Source organism: Lethenteron reissneri, chromosome 23, assembly GCF_015708825.2.
Source record: "Lethenteron reissneri isolate LAM-NWPU_2019-01 chromosome 23, ASM1570882v1, whole genome shotgun sequence".
In the NCBI taxonomy this organism is placed as follows: Eukaryota; Metazoa; Chordata; class Hyperoartia; order Petromyzontiformes; family Petromyzontidae; genus Lethenteron; species Lethenteron reissneri.
Genome location: NC_083801.1, coordinates 20,104,637 through 20,132,219, shown reverse-complemented (window position 1 = coordinate 20,132,219; position 27,583 = coordinate 20,104,637). Strand labels below are relative to the sequence as shown.

General features: G+C 45.7%; 1 protein-coding gene across 1 annotated transcript; it reads right to left on the bottom strand.

Annotated features, from left to right (window-relative positions):
* Positions 1 to 26,754, bottom strand: LOC133346176 (sterol O-acyltransferase 1-like). Its single transcript, XM_061557653.1, has 15 exons — positions 26,473 to 26,754; positions 23,703 to 23,752; positions 15,675 to 15,811; positions 13,943 to 14,005; positions 12,778 to 12,885; positions 11,062 to 11,398; positions 10,305 to 10,380; positions 8,998 to 9,082; positions 8,081 to 8,126; positions 6,870 to 6,999; positions 6,205 to 6,302; positions 5,164 to 5,262; positions 3,726 to 3,861; positions 2,699 to 2,844; positions 1 to 1,867 (listed from the first exon to the last, which is right to left on the bottom strand). Exons 1-15 carry the CDS (start codon positions 26,537 to 26,539, stop codon positions 1,811 to 1,813), a joined length of 1,635 nt encoding a protein of 544 aa, XP_061413637.1. The 5' UTR covers positions 26,540 to 26,754; the 3' UTR covers positions 1 to 1,810.
* Positions 26,755 to 27,583: the final 829 nt, after the last annotated feature.

Sequence of the window (27,583 nt, the reverse complement as noted above, 5' to 3'; positions counted from 1 at the left end):
TGCACACAATCAAACTCCCAAGGTTTATTGCGTCCAAATCGGCTATTTACAGATAAATGTGTAACATTGTTCACGTAATTACGTTCAAATTCCAAACCGATTTTAGCACTTAAACCTGTAAAAGTGAATAAACGCAATGTGGTGTGGAATAACCAAAACGGTGGCGTTTTTTTTTCCCTGTACTTATTTGTTAAACTTTTTGAATGCTTGAGATTCAAAACAAATATAAAAGCAAACTAAACTTTAATTTTCCAGGAACAGCCCGCCTCTGATATAAACTCTTTTTCCAGAGGCGACCTGGCTACACAATTATAGCTCATCGGAGTGGCTTTATCATCGTCATAATCATCATCACTTCTCAGAACTCATGGGGGGTAGCCAAATAATCTACACGCAAATTTGTAAGCAATCGTTAATTATATTCTTCACGTCACGTTGAGACTTCTCGATGTTTCCACTGCCATCTCAATCAGCCCTCTGGGAATAAATGGGTGGCGATTTAAAAACCAAAAATATCTTCCTAAGGGTCACACGAAAATTCAGCAGTTTCCAACGTAATCGGTGGGTTTTACCAGGAACTGACTTGGTAAAGTGTTGAACTTCTTTCGCACCGTACGTAGCCAACCGTGCTAATCGGAAGTGCGGCGAAGGACAACAAACTAAACACAAATAGCAGTTCTAAAGTAAGAAGTTTTCAATTTAGATCATTTAAAAGTGCATGGCTTCAGTGGCTTCCTAATATCAAAAGGAGAGCGTTCCAGACGGCTGCAGAAGCCCGTCTGAAAGCGCTATGCAATGACCGTCTTTGTTCGATGGTTAGCCAAAAGCCAATGCGAGGATGACCGGAGTTTGTGTGGTGATGTATGCTCTTTGACGAAATCAGCAAGGTATTGTCGTTCATTTGTATCAAGCACTCTGTGTGTAGGCACTACCAGGTTAAAGAGGCAAGACCAGGTTAAAAGCGATGATGAAATATACAGGGCGGACCATGTGATCGATATTATACAATAGGCTGCTTGTGAAGCATATTTTAAAAAAATTTTCATTCCATTTATTCAATACAAATACATTATTACGTGACATTTAGATTTTTCTCGCTGGTAATGCACACTGACAAAAGGACACATCACATGGCCTGTAAAACCAAGATGCATTTTAACACCTGAATGTGCATTGTAGTTCAAAGTTCAATCATAAATTCTTTGACAGCATAACAACAAAAAAACATTGCAGATTTGCAATAAGTGAAAAACATATATTCAAAGGTCTCAAGCATGAAGCAGATTATCATCTACGACGTAATGATACGTTACAAGTAAGAGGCCACGACAGAATTTAAACCTTAAAGCGTAGGTGAATGTGCCGGTCGATTGTATATCAGCTTTTTGCCGATGTTGTTTAACCATTTGGAAGTGAATAGTGTGTGCGTGTTCATGAGCTCGCAAACTGCCAGGGATAGTGGCCTAGTGCTCGTGAAAGTCAAGGCAAAGCAACGGGCATGTCGGCATCTGCATTGATCCATGTGTGCCTGTAGAGGCCCTCGTGTAAAGTGCACACTGTGGCTCGGCAACCCTGGCATTGACGCTGTGCGCGTGAATGCTGTTAAAGAGCGTGTGCGTCGCTGTGCTTCCCTGCAAAACACGGTCGGCATCAAGACTGGACCTCATGTTCCATTCTCAGTCTTCATGTTCGTTAAGCCTCAACCCCATGGCGTTGTCTCGGCATTAGATTCTCTCTCTCTCTCCCCCCATTTCCCCAAACCCCCATGGTCCCCATCCTCGCTGCCATCGCCGCCGCAGCTCCCAGCCCCTTACCGCGACGCATAACAAGACCAGAATTGTGGGGTGATGAATTCCCAGACGGTTTCCTAAAAAAAACGAAAACAGAAAGGAACACGTGGACAAATGAGCAATATGAAGATGTGCGTGCACCCCCAACAAAGCAACGATGCACTGCTGTCATCAGCATCATCGTACTATTCATTGCATACAGCTCTGCTAAAAGCAAATTGCACGGAACTCTGTTTGGAAAGAGGTCCTGTGCCCTCTACTGGACATGTGTAGTAAATCATCTTTCGTGTGGCTGCCGGAGTAAATGTGAACAGAGAACCAAATTCCACAGAGATGAGAGAGGACAGAGGCACATTTCACTTTGTAAGACGAACAGCACTGGACCAACCATGTGTTAGTTGGTGCAGATGCCAGGGTCTAAATCCCAGAAGGGGGCGGGGGGGCTTCCGACTGATATGCCAATGAAAAATGAATGGGTGAGCCCTGCTGTCCCATATGGGCCCACGTGTGCTTGTTTAGGGGCCCTGCAATGCCCGTTACATGAACCACCTTTCTGCTTCGAGTTAAGCCACTGCCAGGGGGCCCAACATGGGACTGTGCACCAGGGTATCTGATGCATCACGTCCACAAACACTGGGGAACCCGGCTTTGCATTACCAGAAAGGGCACTTCTAGTTCCTGAGCAATGGGGATCTGTGGGCTAAGATTCTCATGTACTCGTGGAGTGAAATGTGGGACATGCCGAGCAACGCGTGGCACTCCTGCTCTTGCCACCTCTAGCGTGGGTTAAGCTCACCCAGGCATGGGTTAGATGAGGCTATGTGACACGAACAAACTAAATTACTGCAACAAGGAGACCAATTTCACATGTTCTACATGTGGCAGAGGAAAAGCTGAGTTCCACGCACCGGTTTCGAAGGGCAGTGTCGCAGGGCACTCCACTCCAGAGAGTAGAGAGTGACCAGGACACCCTGGCCCAGGATCAGTGCAAACCACATGAAGATGTTCCACACGTCATTGCTCCTCCCGTCGTGAAGCAGGAAGTTCAGCACCACTGCAGAGAGACGGGGTGGGATCAAGGGGCGGTTGCACGATCAGCAACGTTGAGAATGCATTTGTCATGGGACCCACGTTTGGGTTCTGTAAGCTACTCTCCAAGTCCACACACACATGGATGTGAAGTGACACAAACAGGAATGCACGCATTACCCTCATTTTGACGTTATTAAAAAAAAAACTTAATAGAAGTGTTTTTGGGTTAGATCGCGTGAATATATAAATGTGTTGTTAAAACCCGCCACCACCCGACACAGCCAACTAGTAAGGGTTGTCACGTAGACAGAACATGTTAAATGTTTCACTAGTACAGCACGCCGGTTTGTTGGAGAGCAAAGCCACGACATTTACAATCTGAGTACGACGTTTCGCCAGCTTCACCTCTATAATGGATGATATTGGTCTCGAAAGCTTACGTGTTAAAAAAAAAGTGTTTTATTGTTGTTTGTTCAATCTTGCAAAGATAGGGCAGCAATTGTTTTCAGTATGAAAAATATGAGCTTATTTTGAACTAAATCTAAATCAAACGTTTGTCATTTACACACCAACAAACAGTACAAACGTGCCATACAAATGAATGTATAACTAATGAATTTAATATACGTGTGAAAAAAAAATCATTGTTTCTCCGTAAACGGGCAACCCTTTACGGGTGGAAACCCTTTAGGCGGCCAAGTGCGGAAGCAGTCGATGTCGACACGAAGGTGGGCTGAGGAACCGCAGTGGCATTGTGCAACTCCGATCGTTGACGCTATCATGTCGACTGCTGACCACGATCCCATCGATCCGCTTATCGCACGGGAACCAGCGAGTGACGGCGTGGGTGCACGGAGTGCGTGCGTGCGCGCGCGTCTGCAAACGTGTGATGGCGTCACTCACTGCCAAAGCATATGAAGAGGAAGAGCATCACCGGGCAGAACAAGCCGAAGCAGACGGTGAAGACGTACTCGTGCACGATCGCCGAGAAGATGAAGACAATCAGCATGGCAGCCCTGCGGTGACGCCGTGAGAACACCTGGGCCACGCAGGTGCATTGTACGAGGCACTGGATGATTCATCGAGGTTGCGGCGCGCTCATGTAAAATATATCGTCATGCTCGCGATACATTCATGGAATCGTGCACGTACGGATTCGGTACAACTATTTAACAGCTTCATCATGAGACCTCCTTTGCCAGTACCAAAATATAAGATTATGGGTTTTCCCCCTTTTTTCTGGCAACAAAACTGAAACCTTTTTACAAGGAATCATGTGCACAATACTTGCGGTCAAAATGCAAACAAAAAACACACTCTGATAATATATGCATTGTCCTTGAAACTGATTGGTCCACACCAGAGACGGCTTTCTTTTGAGCCTCGTCTCAATTGGTGCTAAACCAGAGGACGCCAAAAGATGTACAGCTCAAGGACAATGCATATATAGTGTATTTTTGTTTGCATTTTGACCACAAGTATTGTGGTTAATGCAGACATGATTCCTTGTAAAAACGGTTTCAGTTTTGTTGCCAGAAAAAAGGGGAAAACCCCTATTCTGATATTTAACATCTTATTATGGCGGCGAGATGTTAAATACTTCGCCTGGTGTGGGTTCAATCCCGACCCTGACGCCTGCTTTATATTATGAGTTTGCGTGTTCTCCCTGTGGTGGCATGGATTTATCTCCGGGTCCTCCGATTTTTCCATCCACATTTAGAAACATTCGTGCAGAGTATTTGGCTAGGATACCTTTGCACATGATAAGCCACTATAAGTTGAGCTATCATTTGTGGCCAGGTCACTTCTGAAAAAGAGCAATATAACTCAGTGGGGCTTACCTGGTAAAATAGAAAATAGTTGAGTTTAAAAATGGTGTAGTAGTTTATAAATGTACGTGCGAGTGATACATAAATGTTACATTCAGGCAAATGGAGCGAAAGAGAAACAACAAAACAGACAACACAAAGGAGACGAAGCAATCTTGATTTGAAGCTTTCGTGACCGCAGGAATCCATACTCTTTGGTTCTTTCGGTAAAGTCACGTTGGTAGAAAAATTAAATGAAACAAAAAATAATATATCACGACGCTTCGATCGCGACACAAGCGGTCGTCCTCAGGCGGAAAAAGCAATAATCCAGCATTTGAACTGTCGAACCAGCGAGCTCAAACCGGGTAGTAACAATTCATCAAATTGTCCGTTCAATAAAAGTGCTTTTAGCGAGCAGCGATTACGATCCAGCCAGGTGCCATGGAGGGTAGCGGCGGGGGGGGGGGGGTAATGAGGCACGGCCTTTGGGCTGCCCAGCCTGCGAGGTGGAGGGCGGCCAGGGCACGTACCCTGATGAGATCCCCGTAGAAATACGTGTAGAGCCAGTCGTGGACAACCACGTTCCACGTGCGGTAGTAATTGGCGAACGAGCGCGAGTTCCACCAGTCCTGCACACAAAGACACAGAGATCCCTCGTATCGCCTCGACAGACTGTTGGGGCAAGTGCTGTTAGCGAGCAGCACCTATGAAGGCCGGCACGACACATGAGGGGGTTGGTGGCCAGCACACCACGCCCGGCCGCCTTTGTCTCCCCAGTGGCGATGTTTACACACCGCCCTGGGTACTCATTGGAGTTTGAGTCGACCGAGGGGAGGCCCAGGAACTATTAAGATAATCATTACTGGTTTTGGCCATGAGCGGAATTCGAATTCGGGTCACTGGGGTTCGAAGCACAGCGTGCTAACCGCAACACGCACGCGAACACACACACGTGACCAGGCCTTATCATCTCTACACTGTGGCAGTGCCAATGATTTCTTAACTGAAACCGCTCCAATGTGTGTGTTAGAGAGAACAGATAGAGGGACACATTGTGCAGATTTGGTTTTATATCAACAGGGAGGGCCCATTGAGCTGTATTTTATAGGCATCCTGCAATGGTACAGATGTTATTACGGTACAGATCTTTTATGGGCGAAAGAAAATAACTCAACACTTTTGTCAGCAACACTGCCTTAAAAGAATAAATATGTAATAGACGGCGTTTCTAGCAGTGGCTCTTCTTCAGAGCACGTCGGTAAGGATCAATGTCCTAAAACGTTGCATCACATATATATTGTTTACTTTTCAGGCGGTGTTGCTGACGAACGCGTTGAGTGTTTTTCTGTTGATTGTGCTTGTGCACCACTGCCAATTTAATAGTCCGATAGCAACAGAATGTACACGTTACTTCACGTGGAGAGACGACACTTTCCGTCTCTTCGCTATTTCCTCGTGACTACATCAGCGCTCCTATAACGCACCGTCACCAATCACCCCCATTAGCTCCCGCGTGTGTTTCTGCCAATGCCAAACCCACGGGGGCTTTCACGCGCCCGCGCTACGCTCACCTTGTAGAACATGCGGTCCGCGAAGCGCATCAGCTCTCCGAACAGGTTCAGCCAGCAGTGCAGGAAGGCGAAGAAGGTGATGATGAACAGCAGGGTGCCTGTGTGCAAGTGTGTGTGAGTGTGTGTGTGTCAGTCACAGGGGAGCGGTAGCGTAGCGGTTAGCGCGCTGCGTTACGCACCTTGCGACCCGGGTTCAATTCCCAGTCACGGCCAACACCGGCCCTGGGCCTCCCCTAGGTTGACTCAGCCTCAAATGAGTACCTGGCGCAATGTGTAAACATTGCCACTGGGGAGACAAAGGCGGCCGGGTGTGGTGTTGGCCAACCACCCCCTCGTGTACCGTGCCGGCCTTCATAGGTGCTCGCGAACAGCACTTGCCCCTACAGTCTGTTAAGGCTACACGGGGGATCTTTGTCTGTCTGTCTGTCTGTGTGTGTGTGTCAGGTGGTGCATCAGCCAGTCATTTCGATCATCTCGGTCAGTCGACCCGTGGCACCTGCTGGGTCTGCCCCGTGACCTCCTGCCAGCGGGCGTTCGACACTTCACGTGGCCTCAAGGTGCACATGGCCTGGCACAAGCGTCGTGGTGACGTCACCGCCACTTAGTGGCAAATGGCGGTGGTTGTTGTTGTTGTTGTGTGTGTCAGTGCGTGGTTGGGCCATCACCGGGCACCATGGCGTGGCACACGTAGAGCACGAGCCGCTCGAGTGTCAGCGGCTCGTGCTGCACGTCCTGGAAGAGCGGCACCACCAGGCACTGGAAGATGAAGTGGCCGTACACAAAGATGCACGCCATCTGCGGGGGGGCAGGGGGGGGGCACGAGTGGAGGGGGGGTCAGGGTGCAGGAGTAGCAGTGGTATTGCTATTTCCCGCACCTTCAATTAGCGCGGTTGAATGTGTGTCGAACTGCTTTTGCACCGTACATAGCGAATCGGAGGCGTGGGGGAAGGACAGCAAACTCAACACAACAGGCATTTCTAAATAAATTAGTTCGTCAATCTAGACGATTGCAAAGTTGCATGGCTGTGGCATAGCTCCAGATGCGCTCGCATTTATACGCTACACGACTACAAATTATATTGTAAGTGCAAGTGCACATGATTCGCAGTGTATTTGCATTACGTGAAACGGTATTGTGTAAAAATCTATAATTTCCCTGCGAAATTTTCCCGGGAAAGCCTCAACTCAGTCTCAGCATTCTTCTTCAGAAGCGTCAAGCTTGACATGGTTGGTCAATACCTAAATGGGTTTTCCTCACTTTAACACGTAGGTTTTCGCAACCAATAGTATCCATAATAGAGGTTTTTGGGTTAGATCACGTAAATAGAAATGTGCCGTTAAACCCGTCACCACCCGACACAGCCAATTAGTAAGGATTGTCACGTAAATAGAACATGCCAATTAGTTACTAGTACAGCACGCCGGTGTGTTGGAGAGTTAACCCACAACATTTACAATTCGAGTACGACGTTTTGCCAGGAATGCCAACTAGCTTCATAAGGGCAACAGCCAGATTTGTGGAGAAACCCTGTGGTTTCGGTCTTAAATAGAGGAGATCATTGTGATGTCGTCACTTGTGAGCCATTAAGGTGCGAAGGCCGGGGGGGGGGGTGGCCTTTCCTGCATGCGAGAGGAAACTCGCGTGCCTGGAGAAACCCCGCATGGCATGGGATAACACGCGGACATTCGTACACGCAGATCAGCATCCATTCTTGCTGGGCGAGCATCTCGCTGCCTCTGGGTGTGTGTGTGCGAATTTCACATTCCTGATGATCTATGCTCAATCCACGAGCCCTCGGGATGGGTGCGAGCCAGGCTGCAGGCCGCGAGGGTGCAGGTGCGAACGAGACGAGAGGCTGTGGGATCGGAGCCTCACCTCGGCAAGCTTGGTGCGCACATAGTCCCAGCGGATGGACGTGTTTCTGAGGGATTGAAAGGAAAGAAAAGTCATTCACAACAGAGTCGCAGCGCGGGCTGGAGTGGGCACCTTTGAAAACAAATGCACGGTGGAAAGCAAGCGGAAGATATGGGGGGGAAAAACACCGGACTGAAGTTGCAACTCAAGTCCGTGTCGATGCAGTTTCTCATAGAGTCATACACACACTCGCAGAGATATACAGACACTCATCAAAATATAAACGCACTCATTAAGATATTCACAAACTCATAGAGATAGCCACAAACTCATAGAGATATACATAAAACTCATACAAATATACAGAATCATAGAGATACATGCACAATTCGAAAAAAAAATTAACAAATTTGTTAATATTACTGCCGTAAAAGGAAAAATATATAATAGGTGACGTTTTGGCAAAGCCCCTTCTTTTATAGCACGTACATAGGAGAGGCCAGAGAGGTAGAGTGGATAACAGTTGGAGACTTCACTTTATATCACGGGGCCTGATAATAAACACACACTCACTCATAGAGACACACACACACACAGAGTCCGTGTTGTTCAAAAGCATAAAAAAAGTCTGTGAAGCCAAAGATCGGTCCTATTGGTCAAATACAAACACATTCACATTCCCTTCCATCGTTTTGGACTCGCCTGGAAGTTCATCATCATCAAAGTCACATCAGATCCGGCCATAGGAGCATCCGTTGTTGTTGCATCACCAAAGCACACGGTTGCGTAGACCGTGTTATCGCAGCTCAGTTAATGTCTAACAAACACGGAGATGTCCCTCCGAATCTCTGTCTGGCTGTCCGGCTGTCCGGGACGTTTCCTGTTTGGACAGGGAGACTCTTCTCGCTTGCTAAATTCAGTGGCGAGCGAAAGCTCACCTGGGGTAGCTGTCGCGGTAGATGAGTGAGGGGCAGAATAGATAGTAGAGGTACTGGGAGATGCTGGGCAGCGATGAGTTGGGGCCTGGAACAATTGAATGTGGAAGAACAGAGACAGAATCAGAATATTTTTTTACTGGAGGAATCAAGGCCGTAGCCATGGAGTCAACATTGGGGGGGACCCAATCTTCCAGGGGGTCTGGAGGTCCCCCCCCCAGAAAAAAAATCTAAATTTGAAAAGAATTTCCTGCCTAAAATATTAAAAAATTCACTAACACATAGGATGGACTTTTTTTCTTCTTTATAATAATGCATAATAGTGTATTGTATTACATTGCTCTGTTTTTATCTTTTTTACCTTTTCTTGTTTCATTGTATGTAATGGCAGAGATTAGGGATTAATAAAGTACAACCATAACCACAATAATATGAACATAAATCTATTTTATAGCAATTATTATATAGCAATATATTGGGGGGTTCATTTTGAGCATATTTGAATATATATTTGGGGGGGGGGATGTCCCCAAATGTATAATATAATTACGGCCTTGGGAGGAATCCCATGAGCTGCAACGCTCTTTTTCACAGATGTCCAGTAGAGGCATTCAGAGTCTGTGTCACCTCTTACTGGCAAACCAAAAATCGAAGTGGAATTTAAGACGTGGATTAGAGCAATGTGAGTTGTGAGCTTTGGTGCTGTGAATAGTGTTAATACGGAGTGCTTCAAAAACATGTTCACACTTCTGAGAATTTGCAACAAGACCACGAGAAATGTGCCTCCGGGCTCTGGAGACCACCTGGAGAAGATTCCAGGCGTGTTAAAGTGTATTATACGTTTTGTTCCCATTAAAAACGATAGTCCCATATAAGTGTTAAACATTTTTTTAAGCACCCTGTATATGGCTATGTCATTTTTTTGGTGCATGGCATGGGTCACAGTCGTATTGATGCGAGTTGACTTTTGGTGAGGGTTAAATTGGTGCAGCTCATTTCCCGAGGAGGAGGTGGGGAACTTTTACGTACAAGACATCAGTGTGAGCGTTGCGACACATTTGAAACCGTCAGGGTTTGACAGCACGATGAGCGGAATGTTTTCAGATTTGTGTATTGTCGGAGGTTGCAGGTGAGGGGGCCGCACTACAGGCCGCCAATGGCCCACGGGCCTTGCAATGAAGAATGAAGATCATTGGCCTAGCTGACATTATTCAAGATGACGCCTGAGTGGCCGTGGGCACTGGCCACCTGTATTTTATTTGTGATCGGAATGGCACGACTTCCGGAGTGTGCTCCGAGTGCACGCTGACCCTGGGGGTGCACAGAGAGTGCGACGCGCGGGACGTTGTCACGCACGAACGCGTGGGCCTTCATCACGAACCGCACCTGCGGGCGGCACAAGCAGCAGCGGCATCGTTATCGTCTTTGTCGTCCTTCGCCCGCACTTCCCATGAGCACGCTTGGCTATATGTGGCGCGAAAGAAGTTCAACACACATGATCATTATTTACTCTATTACACTGTATTATACAATTGCCTTGTTTACCCAGAAAGGCCTCACCGAATCTCATTGCTCTTTATAAAGGAGGGCCTTGCCAAGTTTTGGCAGATGATTGCTATGCATGATCCCAATTGAGCAATTTGCGAGTGATTTTCCAAACAGGGACCATGACACGGGCACACGGGGTCTTTAACGACCACTGCGAAGCAGCAGACGGCGTGTATTTTATGGTGAATACACCCTGGCATTAATCGGAGGGGGGGGGGGGGGCACCGATTCGAACCGTGAATCTCAGCTCCACAGGCATTGCATTGTTATTGCACGCGATTTTTATGTCTGTATGATTTGTCTGTATGCTTGTATGTATGATTTATATGTATGTACGTAGCCAACCGTGCTAATTGGAGGTGCGGGGGGGGGGGAAGGACAACAAACCAAGCACACAAAAAAACAAGTTCTCAAGAAACGACTTTTCAATCCGGATTGAAACGCTGCGTAGCTCCAGCGGCTTCCCAACATCGAGAAAAACGACGACGAGCCCAAACGGGCGGCATCCCCGGCACACACCTGCTCGAGGATGAGGATGAAGCGCGAGGCGGGCGGGAGCACGTGGGCCACGCAGACCCACACGGGCAGCACGCCCAGCACGAGCAGCACGAAGGCCACGTACGGCAGGGCGCACGCGGCGCTCAGGGTCCCTGCGCGGAGCGGCGAGGAGCGCGCGAGGGCCCAGCCGCGGAGCTCCGCTCCAGGGCGCGTCAGCAGCAGGGACCAGGCGCGCGCCCAGGCGTGCAGAGCCCCGTAGGGCACCAGCAGCGTCGCCACGAACATCGCGCCCCACGTGAGCGCCACCAGGTGGAGCTTCCCGAAGCAGGAGATCACGAAGCTGATGTCGGGGAGCAACCTGCCACGGCGTGGGGAGAGAGAGAGAAGGGAAGCACATCGTTCTGAGCGCGGCGCCCGTTGTGTTTGTGTGTGCGCGTGTTGGCGTGGGGAGTGGTGGCGCTGCGGCTAGCGCGCTGCGCTACGAACACGGCGATCCGAGTTTAATTCCCGGCCACGGCGAACCACAGCGGCGGTTGCCTGAACTGGTTCCCCTGGGCCTCGCCGAGGTCAAACCCTGCCTCAAATGAGTACCCGGCATGGTTCGTCAACAGCAGCACTGGGAAGATAAAGGCGGCCGGGTGTGTTGCTTGTCACACCACCCCCTTGTGCACTGTGATGGCCTTCATAGGTCCCACGCAAAGTGATTGCACCACGAGCATTATGGCGATGTTGCTAAGATTGCGTGAAAGCTTATCAGACGGTGAATTAAATGCGTAGAGGCATCGTTTTCCCACGAACGGACTAGGTGAGGAATCACAGAGTGCTGCATTATGGGGGGCGACGAGGACTGGAGATGGGAACGACGGTGGCGGTGGGAACAGTGGCGGTAGGAACGGTGGCGGTGGGAACGACGGTGGCGGTGGGAATGGTGGCAGTGGGAACGGTGGCGGTGGGAACGACGGTGGCGGTGGGAACGGTGGCGGTGGGAACGGTGGAACGACGGGAGAAATAATGGCCGAAATTGAGCATTACTTTAAAATGTAGACATGGTGAAGGTATCACAAACCAGAAATTGTCAGGCGATGCCTACATATTGCCACAACATCACTTGCCCATCTGTAATCGTTATGCATGCTTGAATCCCCGACCCTGGTTCTGTGGGCATGAACTTTTTTCGCACCGTACGTTGCCAAGCGTGATAATCGGAGGTGTGGGTATTGGATTCCATCCTTGCAGATATCGCCCGGCAGTGGTGTCAGTACTCACTCTCCAAGCTCCGCGCTGCGGGGTTAGTGTCCCCGGGCGGAGGTGGCTATGCACGCCCGTAACCCACCGCTGTGGAGACGAGGGTTGGTGGGCCGCACACGTGCTGCGAAACTCCACACGTGCTGCGAAACTCCACACGTGCTGCAAAACTCCCTTGCTGTGGGCGTCGACGTGCCACACCCGGGCTCATGAGGCGCTTCCGCTTGCTATAGCGAGTGTTGTCCCCTTGCACGTGTGGGTGTTTGTCATGGTTGCTCCGGCTTCCTCCCACATTTATTAACAGTAATCCATTGGCTGAAAACATCTTAATACACAGAGGACCGCAGAGCTAGGGCAATTGTTGGAACCGGCTCACCGCTTGGCTGCTGCCTTCCGGCGTGTTCGCGCTTCCTCAGCGTTGTGAGATGCAGTATACACGAACGAAGAGGTTTTGGCAAACTTATATTTTAAAAATTATTTATCATTATATACCTGTCGTGGCGCAGGATGTCCAGGATAAGGGAAGCGACTGCCATGAGCAGCAGCACCGCCAGGAAGATGTGGTAGATGGTGCGGATGTGGTTGACAAGCAGCATCTCACTGTGAACAATATCCCACAATGCACGGAAAAGCCAACGTGCTTATATATTCATCATCAGAATTATAATCGCCTTTGTTCATGATGCACAATTATAAACACGAGGTCTCACAGGTGCGTTTTAAGTTCTATTTATATGCCTTACGTGGCTGAATTGTAAATTGAAGATGTTTTTTTTTTCCATGAGCAGCGGTGCGCAAGTACAAATAACGAAAACTATTCATAGCAGAGAGATATAGAAGGACCATTTCCCGAAAAGTTGCCTATCACACGTTTTAGTTTTAGGGAGGTTTTCTTGACAAATTTGTTGAGCTTGTGTAACATTTAAACCGCTTTACTTAATGTGTAAAGTTAATTTGAGATGTTTCTGTTTTGTATAATATTCAGACCTTTGTGTCGTGTTTTATCTGCATATTATTTTTGGCACGCTAACCCAGGTCTCTTTTGCAAAAGAGGTTCTTAGCCTGAATGGGCTGTCACCTGTTTGTAAGTAAATAAAGTCGATTATATTCCTGTGTATGGCAACAACTAACACCGCCATCTAGGAGAAACGGCTAATAACGTTGACCAACGAGTCAATAAATGATTGAACATTTGCACAAGTAAACCAAAGAGGCAAATCGTGACAGAATTTAAAACGGATAAACGAAATCCACAGCAGCACACACTCCACACGCAGCAGAGTTGTCAGACTGAGTGATTTTGTGCCTAATTGCACTTTTTTACGATTCAGAAAACAAATCCAAACATTTATGCTTTTGTTTTGGGGGGGGGGGGAGGTGTGCAGGCTCTACTCTGGGATAATTAGCCACTTTTCTCACGAAGGTTGGGTACTGTTTACCCCCCCCACGCCTCCGAAAAAATAAAATCTGGCAGTACTAACTCCGACTGCATGACACGCGTTGACATCAGAACCCACACTGATGCAGTAACGTTTTTTTTTCTTCGCTTTCATCAAAACGCCACCGTTTACGGGTAAACTGGAGGTGACGCTGCGAGAGTCCGGAAGCGCGTGAGGTGCTGTGCGGGACGTGCGCGCGTTCCGTTCGTGCCGCCTACTCGAGCAGTGACGACCGGGGCCTGAACACCTTCCCTCGTTGCTCGTGCGCCTCCACGGACTTCCTGCGGGATAGAATTTACGAAACAATGGCGTCGCGTGTCCGAACCTCGCATATCCAACCCCGTCGCATATATCTGCCCCCGTCAATGAAATGCTCGCATGGTGCAACTGTCATCTTCTATGGATGTTCGCACAGCTGACATTATCACGTGTACCTAGATCCACAACGAGCCAGCTACCCAACAGTGTCTTCTCTTGATTTAATTCAATCTTTGCTGTTCTGATTATCACTCCACAACCAAAAAGTAGTACAAGATTGCACAACACCGACATCCAGCAAATGTTTTTTCCCCCTTTTCAAATGTCAAGGTTTGCGTCTTTTGTAGCGGGTGTGACTTGATCGGGAGAGCGGGCAATAATTGTTTAATGGAGAAATTGGACAGATGTGATTATTCGCTCGAGACAACTATTATTGGATGGACAAAATTCAAGATTTTTTTCGCCACTGATGTATTCAATCAACGTTTATCAATCGTTCAGTTTTTTTTTTATCTGAGAAACAAAAGCAGCACGAGTCCCTGCGTGCACGATCTATTTCCCGTGGACGCACAGCCCCAGTGGATAGAGTAAGACACCGCCGAAGTGACTAAGGGAAGAGAGTAATGGCTCTCTCCTTGACTACTCACCACGCTCCAGGCACCCATGCCACATTGAGATTAAAGGCGCGTCACCGCATCCAGCTTAACCACAATTTTAATGACGACCACCAAGGAACGTATTCCTAAATGATAATGGCACCCGGCCTCGTAGGTCAGGGGTCAGCAAACAGCGTGCGGCTCTTGAAGGACTGCTTCGTGAAGTTATTTATCAAGTACCACCGTCTCGTATTGACATTGCATTGCGGCTCTTCATATATATTGAGTTTTTTTTGCACCGAATTCGAAAACAAAAATGCCTATTCTTGTTATTTTGGTTTCCAACTCCTATCTTATAAGCAGGGCCAAATGTAAACACCAAAAGGAGATAACTTGGCAGACTAACCTTGATGCCAGCGCCGGCTATGCCTCCCTGCACTTCAAGGTAAATAACGAAGCCCCATGTGTATGTGCATTTATAAATTATTAATGAACAAACATCCTGTATGTGTCCACAAGCAACGTTTTGAGGGTATGCACAGCCACTCTGTATCTCTGTCGTCTCTGGCTCAAAGCAATATTCATGATGACTCACCTATACCTCACATTTCAGAATGGGTAAAGTAAAACCATGTTGCTGTTTGTAACAAAAAAAAATATTAGAGAACAAAACCTGGTACATAAATCAACATCCATGACATTATTTTGAGAATTGTTTGAGGTGTGCTTTTAAAATTATTTGGTTTACACTGCTGCAGACCCGAGAAGGCGCCCACATTCTGATTGGCCTCCGTGAGTCCAAATGTTGCAATCGAATCGATAATTGAATCCAATTATAAACTTGAATCGTGACAATTCACTCAACTGCTGGAGATATTAATCGTCGCATGTCTACTCGTTACTGTGGCTTGATATTTCCAGGCTATGTACGCGATCTATTTTTTTTGCTGCTGCTGTTGTTGTCGTTGTTGAGATTCGACCAAACCCCAGTGCCACAACATTTCTGGACTCAGCTTCCAGATTTGTTAGCGGACGTAGGATTTTGGCTCGCAGGTGTTTTCCCCGTCCCGACTTGGACCGCAGCCGCCGCTCTTGCCTGTGTTTGTCGTGCAGCCCGTTCTCCAACGGGGCCCCATTGCTGGACAACGCAGTGTGGGGCCCACAAGGGAATTCCGTGGAAGGGTCGGAGCAGTGGTTGTGATCGCCAGGAGATGCGGTCCCTGTGGCTTGGCCCTGCACGCACACATCACAGAATCGCCCATCACCGTGAGCCTCCCCCTTGCCCCCTGCCTCATCGCAACATTCTCATCATCAGCATCGCCAAACATCCCTGGCAGTATGTTTTTTTGATCATTAAGCATCGTTATCAGCTTCATCTTGTGATCGTGCATTCTTCATTCCGATATTAGGAAGCTACTGGAGATATGCACTTTTGAATCGAGATTGAAAACGAATTGCTTTAGAACTGCTTGTTGTGTTTTGTTTCTTGTCCTTTCCCTGCACGTGCGATTAGCACGGTTGCCCTACGTACATTGCGAAATAAGTTCAACATACATACACACGTGCATACACAGTATGGCCATTGCCCAAATAAGTTAGCTGCATTATATTCACTGCTGGAAGGTCTCCCCAAGCTGGTGGGGTTCCTCATAGTCTCATGATGACACAAATGCACCGAGCACCTGGACATTTGTTTATGTCATTGCAGTCAATATGAAAGCTCTAATTTGTCTTTGTTCCCTGACCAATGTGATCGTCTTTCGGTGTAATTACAGGCATTTCCCACTGCATGGCTCTGTGTATGTTTCAGGCATATGGAGGGGGGGGGGGTCCTTGTCGATTTGTGATGGTGCATGTCAGTGTGGGGATAGTATTTATACACCATTTTACGTGGGTGTGCGTTTGTGAGCGTGTGTGGCTGTGTGCGCCGTGTTTGTCTTTGCGAGAGACGCGGATCTGAACCAGTCCTGAACCTCGCCCCTAGGTCAGACTCAGCCTGAAACAAGTAGCTGGTGCGGCGTGTAAAACATCAGCACCGTGGAGACCCAAGGCGGATGTGGTGCTGGCCCTGCTCCCCCTCGTGCACTGTGACGGCCTTCATAAGGTGCTGCTACTCGCTCACAGCACTTGCCACAGCAGTCTGTTAAGGCGATAAGGGGGATCTTAATCTTATGCTTTCACAACAATGTACCCAATCTCCTAGCATAAATCCTGAACAAATCTTGGCCTAGAATTGTCTAAGCCATTCGGTATTTGGGCCAGAGGTCCTGCATCATCCCTTCCATTTCGTACTTTCTAACCTTTGCCCTCCCTAAGCTCCGTGATAATGGGGTTAAACTTTTTTAAGCTGATGTTGCTTTTTGTTATTTTCCATCACGCACCGTGAACACAACACAACCGGCAGGTTATATGATGGCATAGTAAGCGCGATTCAATTCAAACTTTGATCCTGTGACACCATTATTACTTCTCTTAATTGCTATTGTTGTACATTATGGGACCTACACTTTTTGGCGTCCTCTGGTCTAACACCGTTTTGAGACTAAGCTCAAAAGAAAGCTGTCTCTGGTGTGGACCAATCACTTTCAAAGACAATGCATATATTATCAGAGTACGTTTTTTGTTTGCCTTCTGACCACAAGTATTGTGGTTAATGCAGACATGGTTTCAGTTTGGTGTTTTAACACCTTAACACCTGTTTTGTTGCCAGAAAAAGGGGAAAACCTATTCTGGTATTGTTCTCATACCTGTTTCCCACTATACAACTGAGCCATGCCGGAGCTCTGCACAACCAGGCCAGCATGGCACGGGAGGCGGTAGGTGGTTTTTCCACTGCAGAACCCATACCGTGCTGCCGACGTCATGCAATGAACGTGTAACGCTGAAGTGTTATGACTGGCAACAACGTACGATGGAAATAATTAACCTTCCCTCTGGTCCTGCTTGGCCTCTGAGCCAGATTCAGATGCCTTTGTGAGGCCATAGATAGTTTGGTTCTGATTCGGTTTGACAAAGAGCCAATGAAAAGCAACCCATGCCAGAAGGGCCCCACGTTGCCAGTGGAGAAGGGGTGTTAGATTAGCACGGTTGGCTATGTACGGTGCTAAAGAAGTTCAACATAAGATGTACAAAATTGATCTCTGGGGCCTCGTTATGGAACTCCACGTGATTGCTCAACTCAGGCAAGGTTATCATGGCAAACAGGCTCTAGGGCAGAGCTTAGCACAAACACGGTGCCAGCACCGTTCCCACTGGACATAGAGACGAGGTGTTTTTGTGATGAACATGTCCCACGATGATTAATGTGTGCTCCACGATCCTATTCGCTTTACGGATGGCATCGTGAACAATTTTCTTGTTCACTTTTTAGGGGCCATCCATAAATGACGTCACGCACCTAGGGGGGGGGGGCGGGGTCAGACATTTGTGACGATGTGTGACGAGGGGGGGGGGGGGTGTGAAATGTGATGTCACATCAAAATACGCGACTTTCAATAAATATAGACAACACGCTCTACTTAATAAAAAAAATCCTACAACATCAGAGTGCAGCGGCACATTAAATACGCACTACAATGACAATAGTTTAAAGCGATTTGAAGCATGTTTTATTTTTGTGGGGGGGGGGGGGCAGAGCTTTGTGACGTCATATTTGAGGGGGGGGTCTGACTTTTTGTGACGCCGTGTAACGAGGGGGGGGGGGGGGTCAAAAATCGTCATATAATCGCGTGACGTCATTTATGGACGGCCCCTTAGACCCCCAGAGTATAACTTACTGTTACTTGTTGCGCTATAATGACTTGGAAGGAACATTCGCTCTCGCTTAAACAAATCTTGATATTTGACGGCCATTCATATAACAAAGCTTTGATTGGAGTAAGAGGCCCGTGGACGCACACAACACGGCATCAATTATAACGGAGATAAGATCATTAATGTGTATCAGAAAAGCAGTGATGTGTAAGAGATTGCCAATGGGTTTAAAAGTCCAGCGCCTGATAACCGGCCATAGGAATGTTATCATGAGTGGCACACTGCATGCATTAACAGCTGGTAAGCCCTTGCTTGTGACTTTAATTATGCCGTGATTACAACGGCAGTTATTACTGAATGAACTGAGCTGAGGTCTTGTGGGTGACCATACAACTTTACTGTCCTGCCATAAATATTTAAAATACATCAGGAGTGTTGGTTCATTCAGGAAATAGTTACCTCTACATTAACATGTATGCACACATCAAGTAAATGTTAATACGCCGTACAGTGTTAACATACACCATATATATGCCACAACACGTTTATTTGTACGACGGAATATATGCCGATTAAACCGAGATGATTATATTTGACTGCCAAAGTGCATTGCGTGCACATAAAAAATGAAGAGAACACGCCAGCATTTGGCGCACAAGTCATTTTGACTGCTCTATCTTGTAGATCGTTAAATGTTTGAGCAGCTGGATCCGTGTAAGATTCACCTCTTTACTGCCGTCCTGTGTGACCCCTGAACTCTTTGCACAACCTTTGCTCTTTGGGAAATTTGCACCGATTATAAAAACGAAAAACTTCGTGGGTACCTTTTTTTCCTCTGCAGCGTCAAACCTTTGTAACAGTCTTGCTTTAAAAAAATAGATATAATGTGTTGCTATATTCAGAATAGTAATATGAATATGGGCTGTTCTACCACACTTACCACGTGCCACTTTGACGAGTGAGACCCTCTAGAACGGGAAGCGATGATCATTTGAGTTTGAGTCTATTTGATGTGTTATATGGATGGTGCCGTATAGCCCGTTTGCTTGGCTATCTTACGAGGGAGATCCGTGGTGTGTGATGGTTTATGCTCCTTGGCGAGATCAGCAAGGAATTGTGGTTCATTTGTGGCAAGCATTTTGTGCGCAATGAGTGCACAACTCATAATGTCTTCTTGGTTCTTTCGGTAAAGTCACGTAGAAGGGAAATAATAAAATAATATAAATAAAACATAATAAATTATTTTATTATGTTTTAGTTTTAAAATAATACAAATAAAACGTAATCAATTTTTTATTATGTTTTATTTTTCTTATTTTATTATTTCCCTTCTACGTGACTTTACCGAAAGAACCAAGAAGATGAATCCCTGCAGTCACGAAAGCTTTAAATCGAAATTTAACTCATAATGTATTCGTCGTCCGGCAACCGGCGTGGCCTTCCTTCATCCACTGGTGAATAAACGAATATCAAATAATAATGATGATGATGATGATGAAATGTGCTTAACTATCCCCACGCAAGATAATGTAACAATGCCTGGGATAATGGTCCATCCCCTAACAGGACCGATAAGAGGATAGCACCTATCTGCCTTGACCTTGCCCTGGGCGGAGTGTGAACACAGTGTGACCACCGCGGACTGACCAACCCTGGCCGGGAGCCGCGTGTACTCTGGCCTCTGCACACCACGTACAGGCCCGATGTCTCTGGGGTGGTGCACTTCTGATAAAACGCTTTGTACACAGAGTTGCGCTGTCGCCAACATTGATAGTTGCGTAAGGGACTAAAACAAATCTACAAGAATAACTCAAAGGTCAACATTGCACAGCTTTTCTCAGCGTGCGTGTAGCATAAAAAAAAATGGGTTTCTGAGTCTGTATGGATTTCTGTGATTTCATTACCAAAGAAATTGCACATTTGAAGTCAAGTTTGTGGTCCAAGAGGTGCAAAATCATTGTCTGTGTGTATCAGTTGGGGCGAAATCACGACGAATTTTCTATATTTGCACATTGTCTCCTGAGGAAGTCCCACTTGTGAATGTTGTTGGCTTGGAGGGACATTCATTCTCTTTGGCCACTGGGATGATATAACCTTGATTTGAAGTTTGATTTGAAGTTTTCGTGACTGCAGGAATCCATGCTCTTTAGATAGAAAAAAATATATTACCAGTTGGAGCGAAATCACGACGAATTTTCTATATTTCCATATTGTCACGTAGGTAGGAAAAATAAACAATTATTTCTTTGTTCTACCTCCGTGACTTTACGGAAAGAACCAACGAGGATGAGATGATATAGTCATGGTATTACATTGCATACATTAATGTGCACCTGCACCGGATACTTTTAGGACTTGTACATGTGTAATACCTTCCCCCGCACCTCCGATTAGCGTGGTTGGCTACATACAGAGCGAAAGAAGATCAACATGCATACAATACACCATATAAAAAAAATCAGTTTTTTACATATATCTTTCAGTGTGACTTCATTGTGTATTTTAAAACAATATGGAGGCATATCTACCTAGACCACATTGCCCTGTTCACAAACACACTGACCAACTTCTGACAAGCTAATGTTAATGATTAAGTGTTTTGTTTTGTTAATTCAACAGTAGGTTTGAGCAGTGGCTCAGTGTTTAGTACATTGAACTGTGCACCCAGGAGCCTCAGTTTCATTCCGAGCCACACCTCATATCGGTGGCATGTGATAATTAACCAGTCCTGTGCTCACCCCGTTCACAAAACCACCGTTGGTTTGCGCACCGCGCGATGAACCCAACGACCTGATTTCGATTCCTGGCTGTAGTTGAACATCGGTGATGAGTGATAGCTGGACTTGTCCTTGGAGCCACCTTCACCAACCCGCAATCATCAGCGTGGTGAAGTATGGACAAAGAAAGTGCATTACTGACACGGCACGGGGAGGCCTCCATTCAGCAATGGATTGTTAAAGAGTCGCACATTCTTATTGCTATTGTTTATAGACTCATATATTTTATGGTTTGCAACTCCAGTGGAGGGAAGAACGTTAAGATAATTTTGAACTACTTTAAAAAAACATTAGCTTTTTTTCGGTAAAGTCACGTAGGTGAAAATAATGATAAAATAGAAAAAAAAGTGAAAACAACTCAATTAACTTTTTTATTATATTTTATTATTATTTTCACCTACATGACTTTACCGAAAGAACCAAAGAGTATGGATCCTTGCAGTCACGAAAACTTCAAATTTAGAATATTTGATTTATTGATTTTTTTTGTAAACATACCTTAATAGAAGGCATTGAGTACCTACAATTCGTTTAACATGTAGGAGGCTTTCACGACCAATATTATCCATAATAGAGGTTTTTGGGTTAGATCGTGTAAATATATAAATGTGTCGTTAAACCCGCCGCCACCCGACACAGTAGGGAATTGTATATTTATTGATGTAATTTTTCATTTAAGTCTAAAAACTGTATCTAGAGGCAAAGTTGTATGCCAATGTTGCAGAGCGCAGTATAATATTTCATTGGGAAAACGTAATTGTCTTAGGGATGATATTCTGAAAAAGGAACGTTGCCCAATGGTTGTTTTGATGTCATTGTTTTGATTTCAGAACATTGCAATACATGAATAAGTAATTCATATTGTGTTGACATGGTCTGGGCTTACTTCATGGCTAACTGCTGCATAAAAACCAAAATAGAACAAAAACACTGCAATGTTAATGATTAGTCCCTGACAACTTTTCCCACAACATGCTAAACCTGCAACTGTTTTATTGTTAAAATGTATTGGTTTATTAGGTAATATTTTCTTTATTAAAGTAATCACTATTTTATCATTTATTATACTACTTCACTATTATGATTTAACAGTTTTCATTGATCTACATACATAGTTCTGGCTTTCATGACTGCATTTGTTATGTATCAAAAGAGGTAGGAAAGAGTGAGTTGGAAAATATAAACACGAAATGAATGACATCAACACTACAAGAAGAGGAGGCATAGTTTGACAGTTACTGCTGTACTGTCATTTTTAAATGGAATTTTAAAACTTCATAAATTCTCTAGAATTTCTCACTTTGAGTCGATAGTACTTAATTTTCTCTAATTATACAAGTGCACATCAAGTGCAACAACCATTTAAGTTAAATGAAAGAAACATGAGGGAGAATATACATATCAAACGGTATTTATGATGCTCCAATCAGTGCCATTTACTCTATGGATCCAGACGATAGACTGTTTTATCAGGTGAAAGTCTGATTGTTGAACCAGGTGAGAGCCTAGGAAATTTGAATGATATGTAACCAGCCGATTGCCCAAGAATGGCCAAGACACAAAGGTTCGAATCACTCAGTGGGAAACCACCCTTGCAGGAGAGACTTAGGCTCCTGGATGTGGAGCAGGCCTCTTCCCAGCCCAGGCTGTGACAGCCGACGCCGGGCCGAATGGGGCGTGACAAATGGGAGATTATGTTTGGAATTATAGTCAAGATCAATTCCTTTTACCAGGTGATAAATATAGATTTCTGTGAGCTTGCAATACCGCAATACAGCTGTTTTAGTTCTCCATGTTACCTAAAAAGGCATTGCTTAAGGCGCGTCTTACTGTTCACTGATTTGATGACCCCAGGGCCGTACGAACACCTTTATGAGTCCCATTCGCAATGACCTAAGCAATCAGCGGATGAGGAGGGCATCAGCTGCTTTAAAGGGACAGGTTTGGGTTTGGACCATGACACTATCAGTGTAACATGACTATACATGGTTGTATACAACATATTGGTTCAGCCCCAGTTTTTATTAGCTGTCCAGATACAAAGCTATATGAGATATAAATATACGGAAATTGTACTCTACCCATCAATGCCAAAAAATAGCCACACACTCGCCCTTTTGGACTCCCTCGCTTGTTTGTGGAACATGCCGCACATATCTTGGATGGTCACGTGCACAGACTCATTCTTTATTTATCCGCAGTGATACAGCAAAGCAAAAACGAATTCAAATGTTTTTTTCTTGCTGTGGTTTCCCCACCTGATGATGATTGCTTGTGTTGCAATCGAAACGTCGTGATTTGTTTTATTTTATTTCTAAGTACGTGACTTTACCGAAAGAACCAAAGAGTATGGATTCCTGCAGTCACGAAAGCTTAAAATCAAGATTAATTAAAATAAGTTTGATAGAACGGGGCATAGAGTGAATGTGGTGTCTTTTCAATACCCTACCACCCAATTCGTTTGCTTCAGAATTGTCAATCTTTCTCACGCTTCCCATGTCTTGTGATGTCACGATTACAAATTTGTAAATCGCAAATGTCTCCTGGGAGTATCATAAGAAGCCAGGGGTCTCAGTGCAGGTTATGAACGTTACCTGGCCTCTGCATGCATCCTTCAAGTGCTCGTCAACGCCACACGCATCCCCTGCGCACGCAGGCAAACACCGACACACAGTCTTGAAATCACACGTGGATAGTGGCGTACGCTGCCGTTGTACGCCCCGCACTCTTTAAACACCTGGCTGCTGACGACAACATCGGGACGGAACATTTCCACTTCAGGTGCAGCATTAAAGGTGTATGATGCCCTGGCCTTAAAGCAGTTCCACTGAACTGTGCTGCAGGTAATCTCGGAAAGTTATCTGAGACATGTATAGGGGTTAATTATTTTGAAGATACGGCTGGCTTGGCTCTGGACAAATGACTGTATAGACTTAGCCATTGTTTGGCAAGAAGCAGTTTACAAACAAATGGGCAAAAAACACGGCGGAATGAAAACTGAACCTGTGGATGAGGCATGGCAATTCATGTACAATTACCGTGCAATACTTTCAAAGTGCCAACGTAACAGTGTTTTTCTTCAGTAAAAATTCACGGTCGAACAGTACACCATCCATCATCTGCTTTCGTGACTAAGCAAAGTGTTTGCTTCGTAGGCAAGTGTTTGCTGAAATCACAATTATGGCAGCAGTGGCATGCATAAATGCTCGGAGCATGAGTATCATTGTCAGGAATGCTTGAATTTGGCATAATTGTAGTATAACTATTGCACTTGAATGTATAGAAATAACCGCATGATATGTCTTAAAAGCCACAATCATCACTGTTAACTTGAAAAGGCTAGTTGATGACGTTAGACTTGAGCTCATCCTCACCTCTTGAGTTATTATACATAGAGCACCTGGATATATACATCGCAATCATCGCCACCTACTGGAAGACTACCTCTCCAGGTCACTCAAACAAATGAAACGCATCCTCGTTTATTGAATGCTCATCTGGCTAAGTAACATTTACTAGACTAACCATGCGATCATGTGAAACTATACAGACGAGGGCTGTTAAAACCGTCTCTCTTTCATAAACAGAAAACATATTTAAAAAACCGGTATGTAAAAAAAACCTGTTTCTGTTCGCTGCACATGACAACAATACCCATCAATAAACAGAAATATACAACCATGTGTGTGTGTCTGTTTCTGTCTATGAATGCCATTTTAAATGAGGGAGTTACACATTGTACGACATCAGACTGACCTATAGGTTTTTTGTTTTACCCTAACTCTTCACGAGTGGTTTGTGAATCTCCATGAACACTTTTACAGTGATCTGTAGTTGCCGTAAGATGACTACCGCCGTGCCGTTTGTACGTTCGCGCGTGCGAGATGTTAACTACCTCGCCTGGTATAGCTCGTGGGTTCGATCCCGAACCTGACGCCTGTATATTTGGAGTTTTCGTGTCTCTCTCCATCGTGAATTTTTCTCCGGGTCCTCCGGTTTTCCCCTCCACATTTAGAAACATGCGTTGAGAGTATTTAGCAGTTATACATTTCCACGTGATAAGTGCCTTCGTCGAGCTGTCATTTGTGTGCTTCTGAAAAAGAGCTATCTCGCTCAGCGGACATTACGTGGTAAATTTTTAGTCCTAAAGTTCAACAGGAGAAATGGTTGCCGGTTCCTGACATTTGAAACCAGTAATCGATAACACGATTGGTTTCCAGTTTACTGGTTGTTGATTAACAACCCTCAAACACTTTCCAGGGATTCTGATAGTAAACTCTTCATTTTGTATGCTTGTCTCTAGCATCACAAGAAGAAATTCCCCCATGGATTGACCCAGTACCATACGTGACGCAAACCTAACCTGCTCATGATTGATCCTTTATTTACCCAAAAGGCCTCACTTGAGCCTCAGACTCATTCTCGTGAGGGGTGTGGAATGTTTAGCACTTAGCCTATACCTTTTCAGTAAATTTTAGCAATGAAAAGATTGCGTAATATCTGGAGAAAACCCCATATGTACGAGGGAATAACAGTAATGCATATTAGCAACATCCTACTTGCTGTACTGCCTTCTACAGCAACTTCAGATGTCACTATACGGTTGGCGTTCAACACACTAAAACCTTCGCATTATCCATCAACTTCAATTTTCATGCACTGGATTACAGAAGTGTGCTACTGCACCCATCGTACTCAATATTTGTCCTGTTCCGGCAGAGTTTCGCTTGAGCCAACAGGAATAATTCCTTGCAATGTTAATGAGGGTAATATCAATTACAAGCAGGTGATAATTATTCAGCTGTAACAAGAGTGGCAGAACCACTTTAAATTCTCCAGCAGCTTCCAAACTTCTGTTAACATGCCTCCTGATGATCAAAATCTAACCATGTACCATTGCTCTCACTTTGAACATTAAATAGTGTAGCACCTCCCTTAAACTTGTATTTAAGAGCTTGACTCTTGAAAATGTGCCTCACTTGAGACAGTAAATCTAGCTGTGACGGTCCCACCTGATGACGGAGACTTGTGTTGCCTCCGAAACGTCGTGATTTATTATTTTATTTCTATTATTATGTATTATTTATTTTTTACCTACGTGACTTTACCGAAAACACCTAACAGTATAGTGTAGCACCACCAAACACTCGTGTTCATTGGTAATTTAGAGGAAAAAAAACACCGAAACAACATCTTTTGATAAACCCCTGCAGCAGCAGCAGCAGCAGCATTGAATAATGTCTCACTGAAACTCCTGTTTGGTTTCATTCAGTCTCAACTTGCTCAAGGCGAGCGTCATTCAGAAGGGTGATTTATTTCTGACACGATGTTCAGATGGAACCCGATGGAGACAGAGACACTCACCGTTGCGCAGGCCGGGCAGGCTGGTGCCGCTTGACATGTGTCGACAACGTGCGTCCGAACACGCCATGTGGGAAGCGGTGAGACGCGCGAGGAATTGTCTTGACTCTCTCGACCCTGTACGCACACCAGACCCACCCACCACCCCTCTGCTCCCTGCAACTACACGGATTCCCTCTGCCTCTTGCGCTCTCTCTCCGACTGTTAACACTCACTGCTGTCTCGATCATCAACACTGACACACACACACACTGGTCTTTCTCTTGCAGTCTGTCTCCTTACCCCCATCCCCTCTCCCCACCCCCCGTCTCGATTGCCTTGCCACGCACTGCCTTTGACTGCCTGCCTGGCTAACTTGCTCCGCCTGGCAAGCCCCCCGCCCCATCTAGAAACCTGGGTGTAGCCCACCCAATTCCCCAAACTCAACTTTAGCACACACAGACAGACACCACTCGTACAATCGATCACAGCCATCTCTGTACGCATACAAACAAATATGCAGAAGCATGCCAACTATAATATATATAACCTTGGTATGAAAATATGCAAAGGGTCATGACAATTTCTAAGTAAATATTTTAGATTTGCTTATTTTTTTGTTTCAATTTTAAAGTTCACCATGCCAAGGGCTTTCACGTGCAATTAATGCACCGATTGCCCTAACACACAAATGCAAATCGCCTCTCCCAGCCAAACCCATGGATTGATAATCAAGCTAAAGGCTCTGGATGCGCTCGTGTATGCCCTATATACGAACGCTCTGAAAACTTTTGTACTCATGCCTTCCCAACTAAACAGACGCACTCAGAAGTGCATTAAGCATAATTAACGCTCTAATGAGAATTGCAACGAGCATGAAAATACGGCACGTGTGGCATTCTAAAGCATTTATTGAGCAACATACTCATTTGGGTGTTGAATTTATGGTATTTTGACCAATAATAAGTGGCAGCAGGTGTGTAGTGTGGACTTGAGGGGCATGGGGACAACATTTGAGTGCTCTGTGGCTTTGTTGTCGTAGTGTTTATAAATGCCTACCGTCGGCAGATAAGACGGTTGTATCACTTTCACGGGAAGGACAATAACATGACGAGATTTTTCCTCATTAGAACAC

What these genes read in the sequence shown, in the direction of transcription:
- LOC133346176 (XM_061557653.1), bottom strand. Translation starts at nt 26,539, where the DNA reads ATGGCGTGTTCGGACGCACGTTGTCGACACATGTCAAGCGGCACCAGC. An exon ending in CCTGCCCGGCCTGCGCAACG is followed by an intron (nt 23,753 to 26,472) that starts GTGAGTGTCTCT and finishes CTGCGTGCGCAG; the next exon opens with GGGATGCGTGTGGCGTTGAC. An exon ending in GGGCTGCACGACAAACACAG is followed by an intron (nt 14,006 to 15,674) that starts GCAAGAGCGGCG and finishes TCTATCCCGCAG; the next exon opens with GAAGTCCGTGGAGGCGCACG.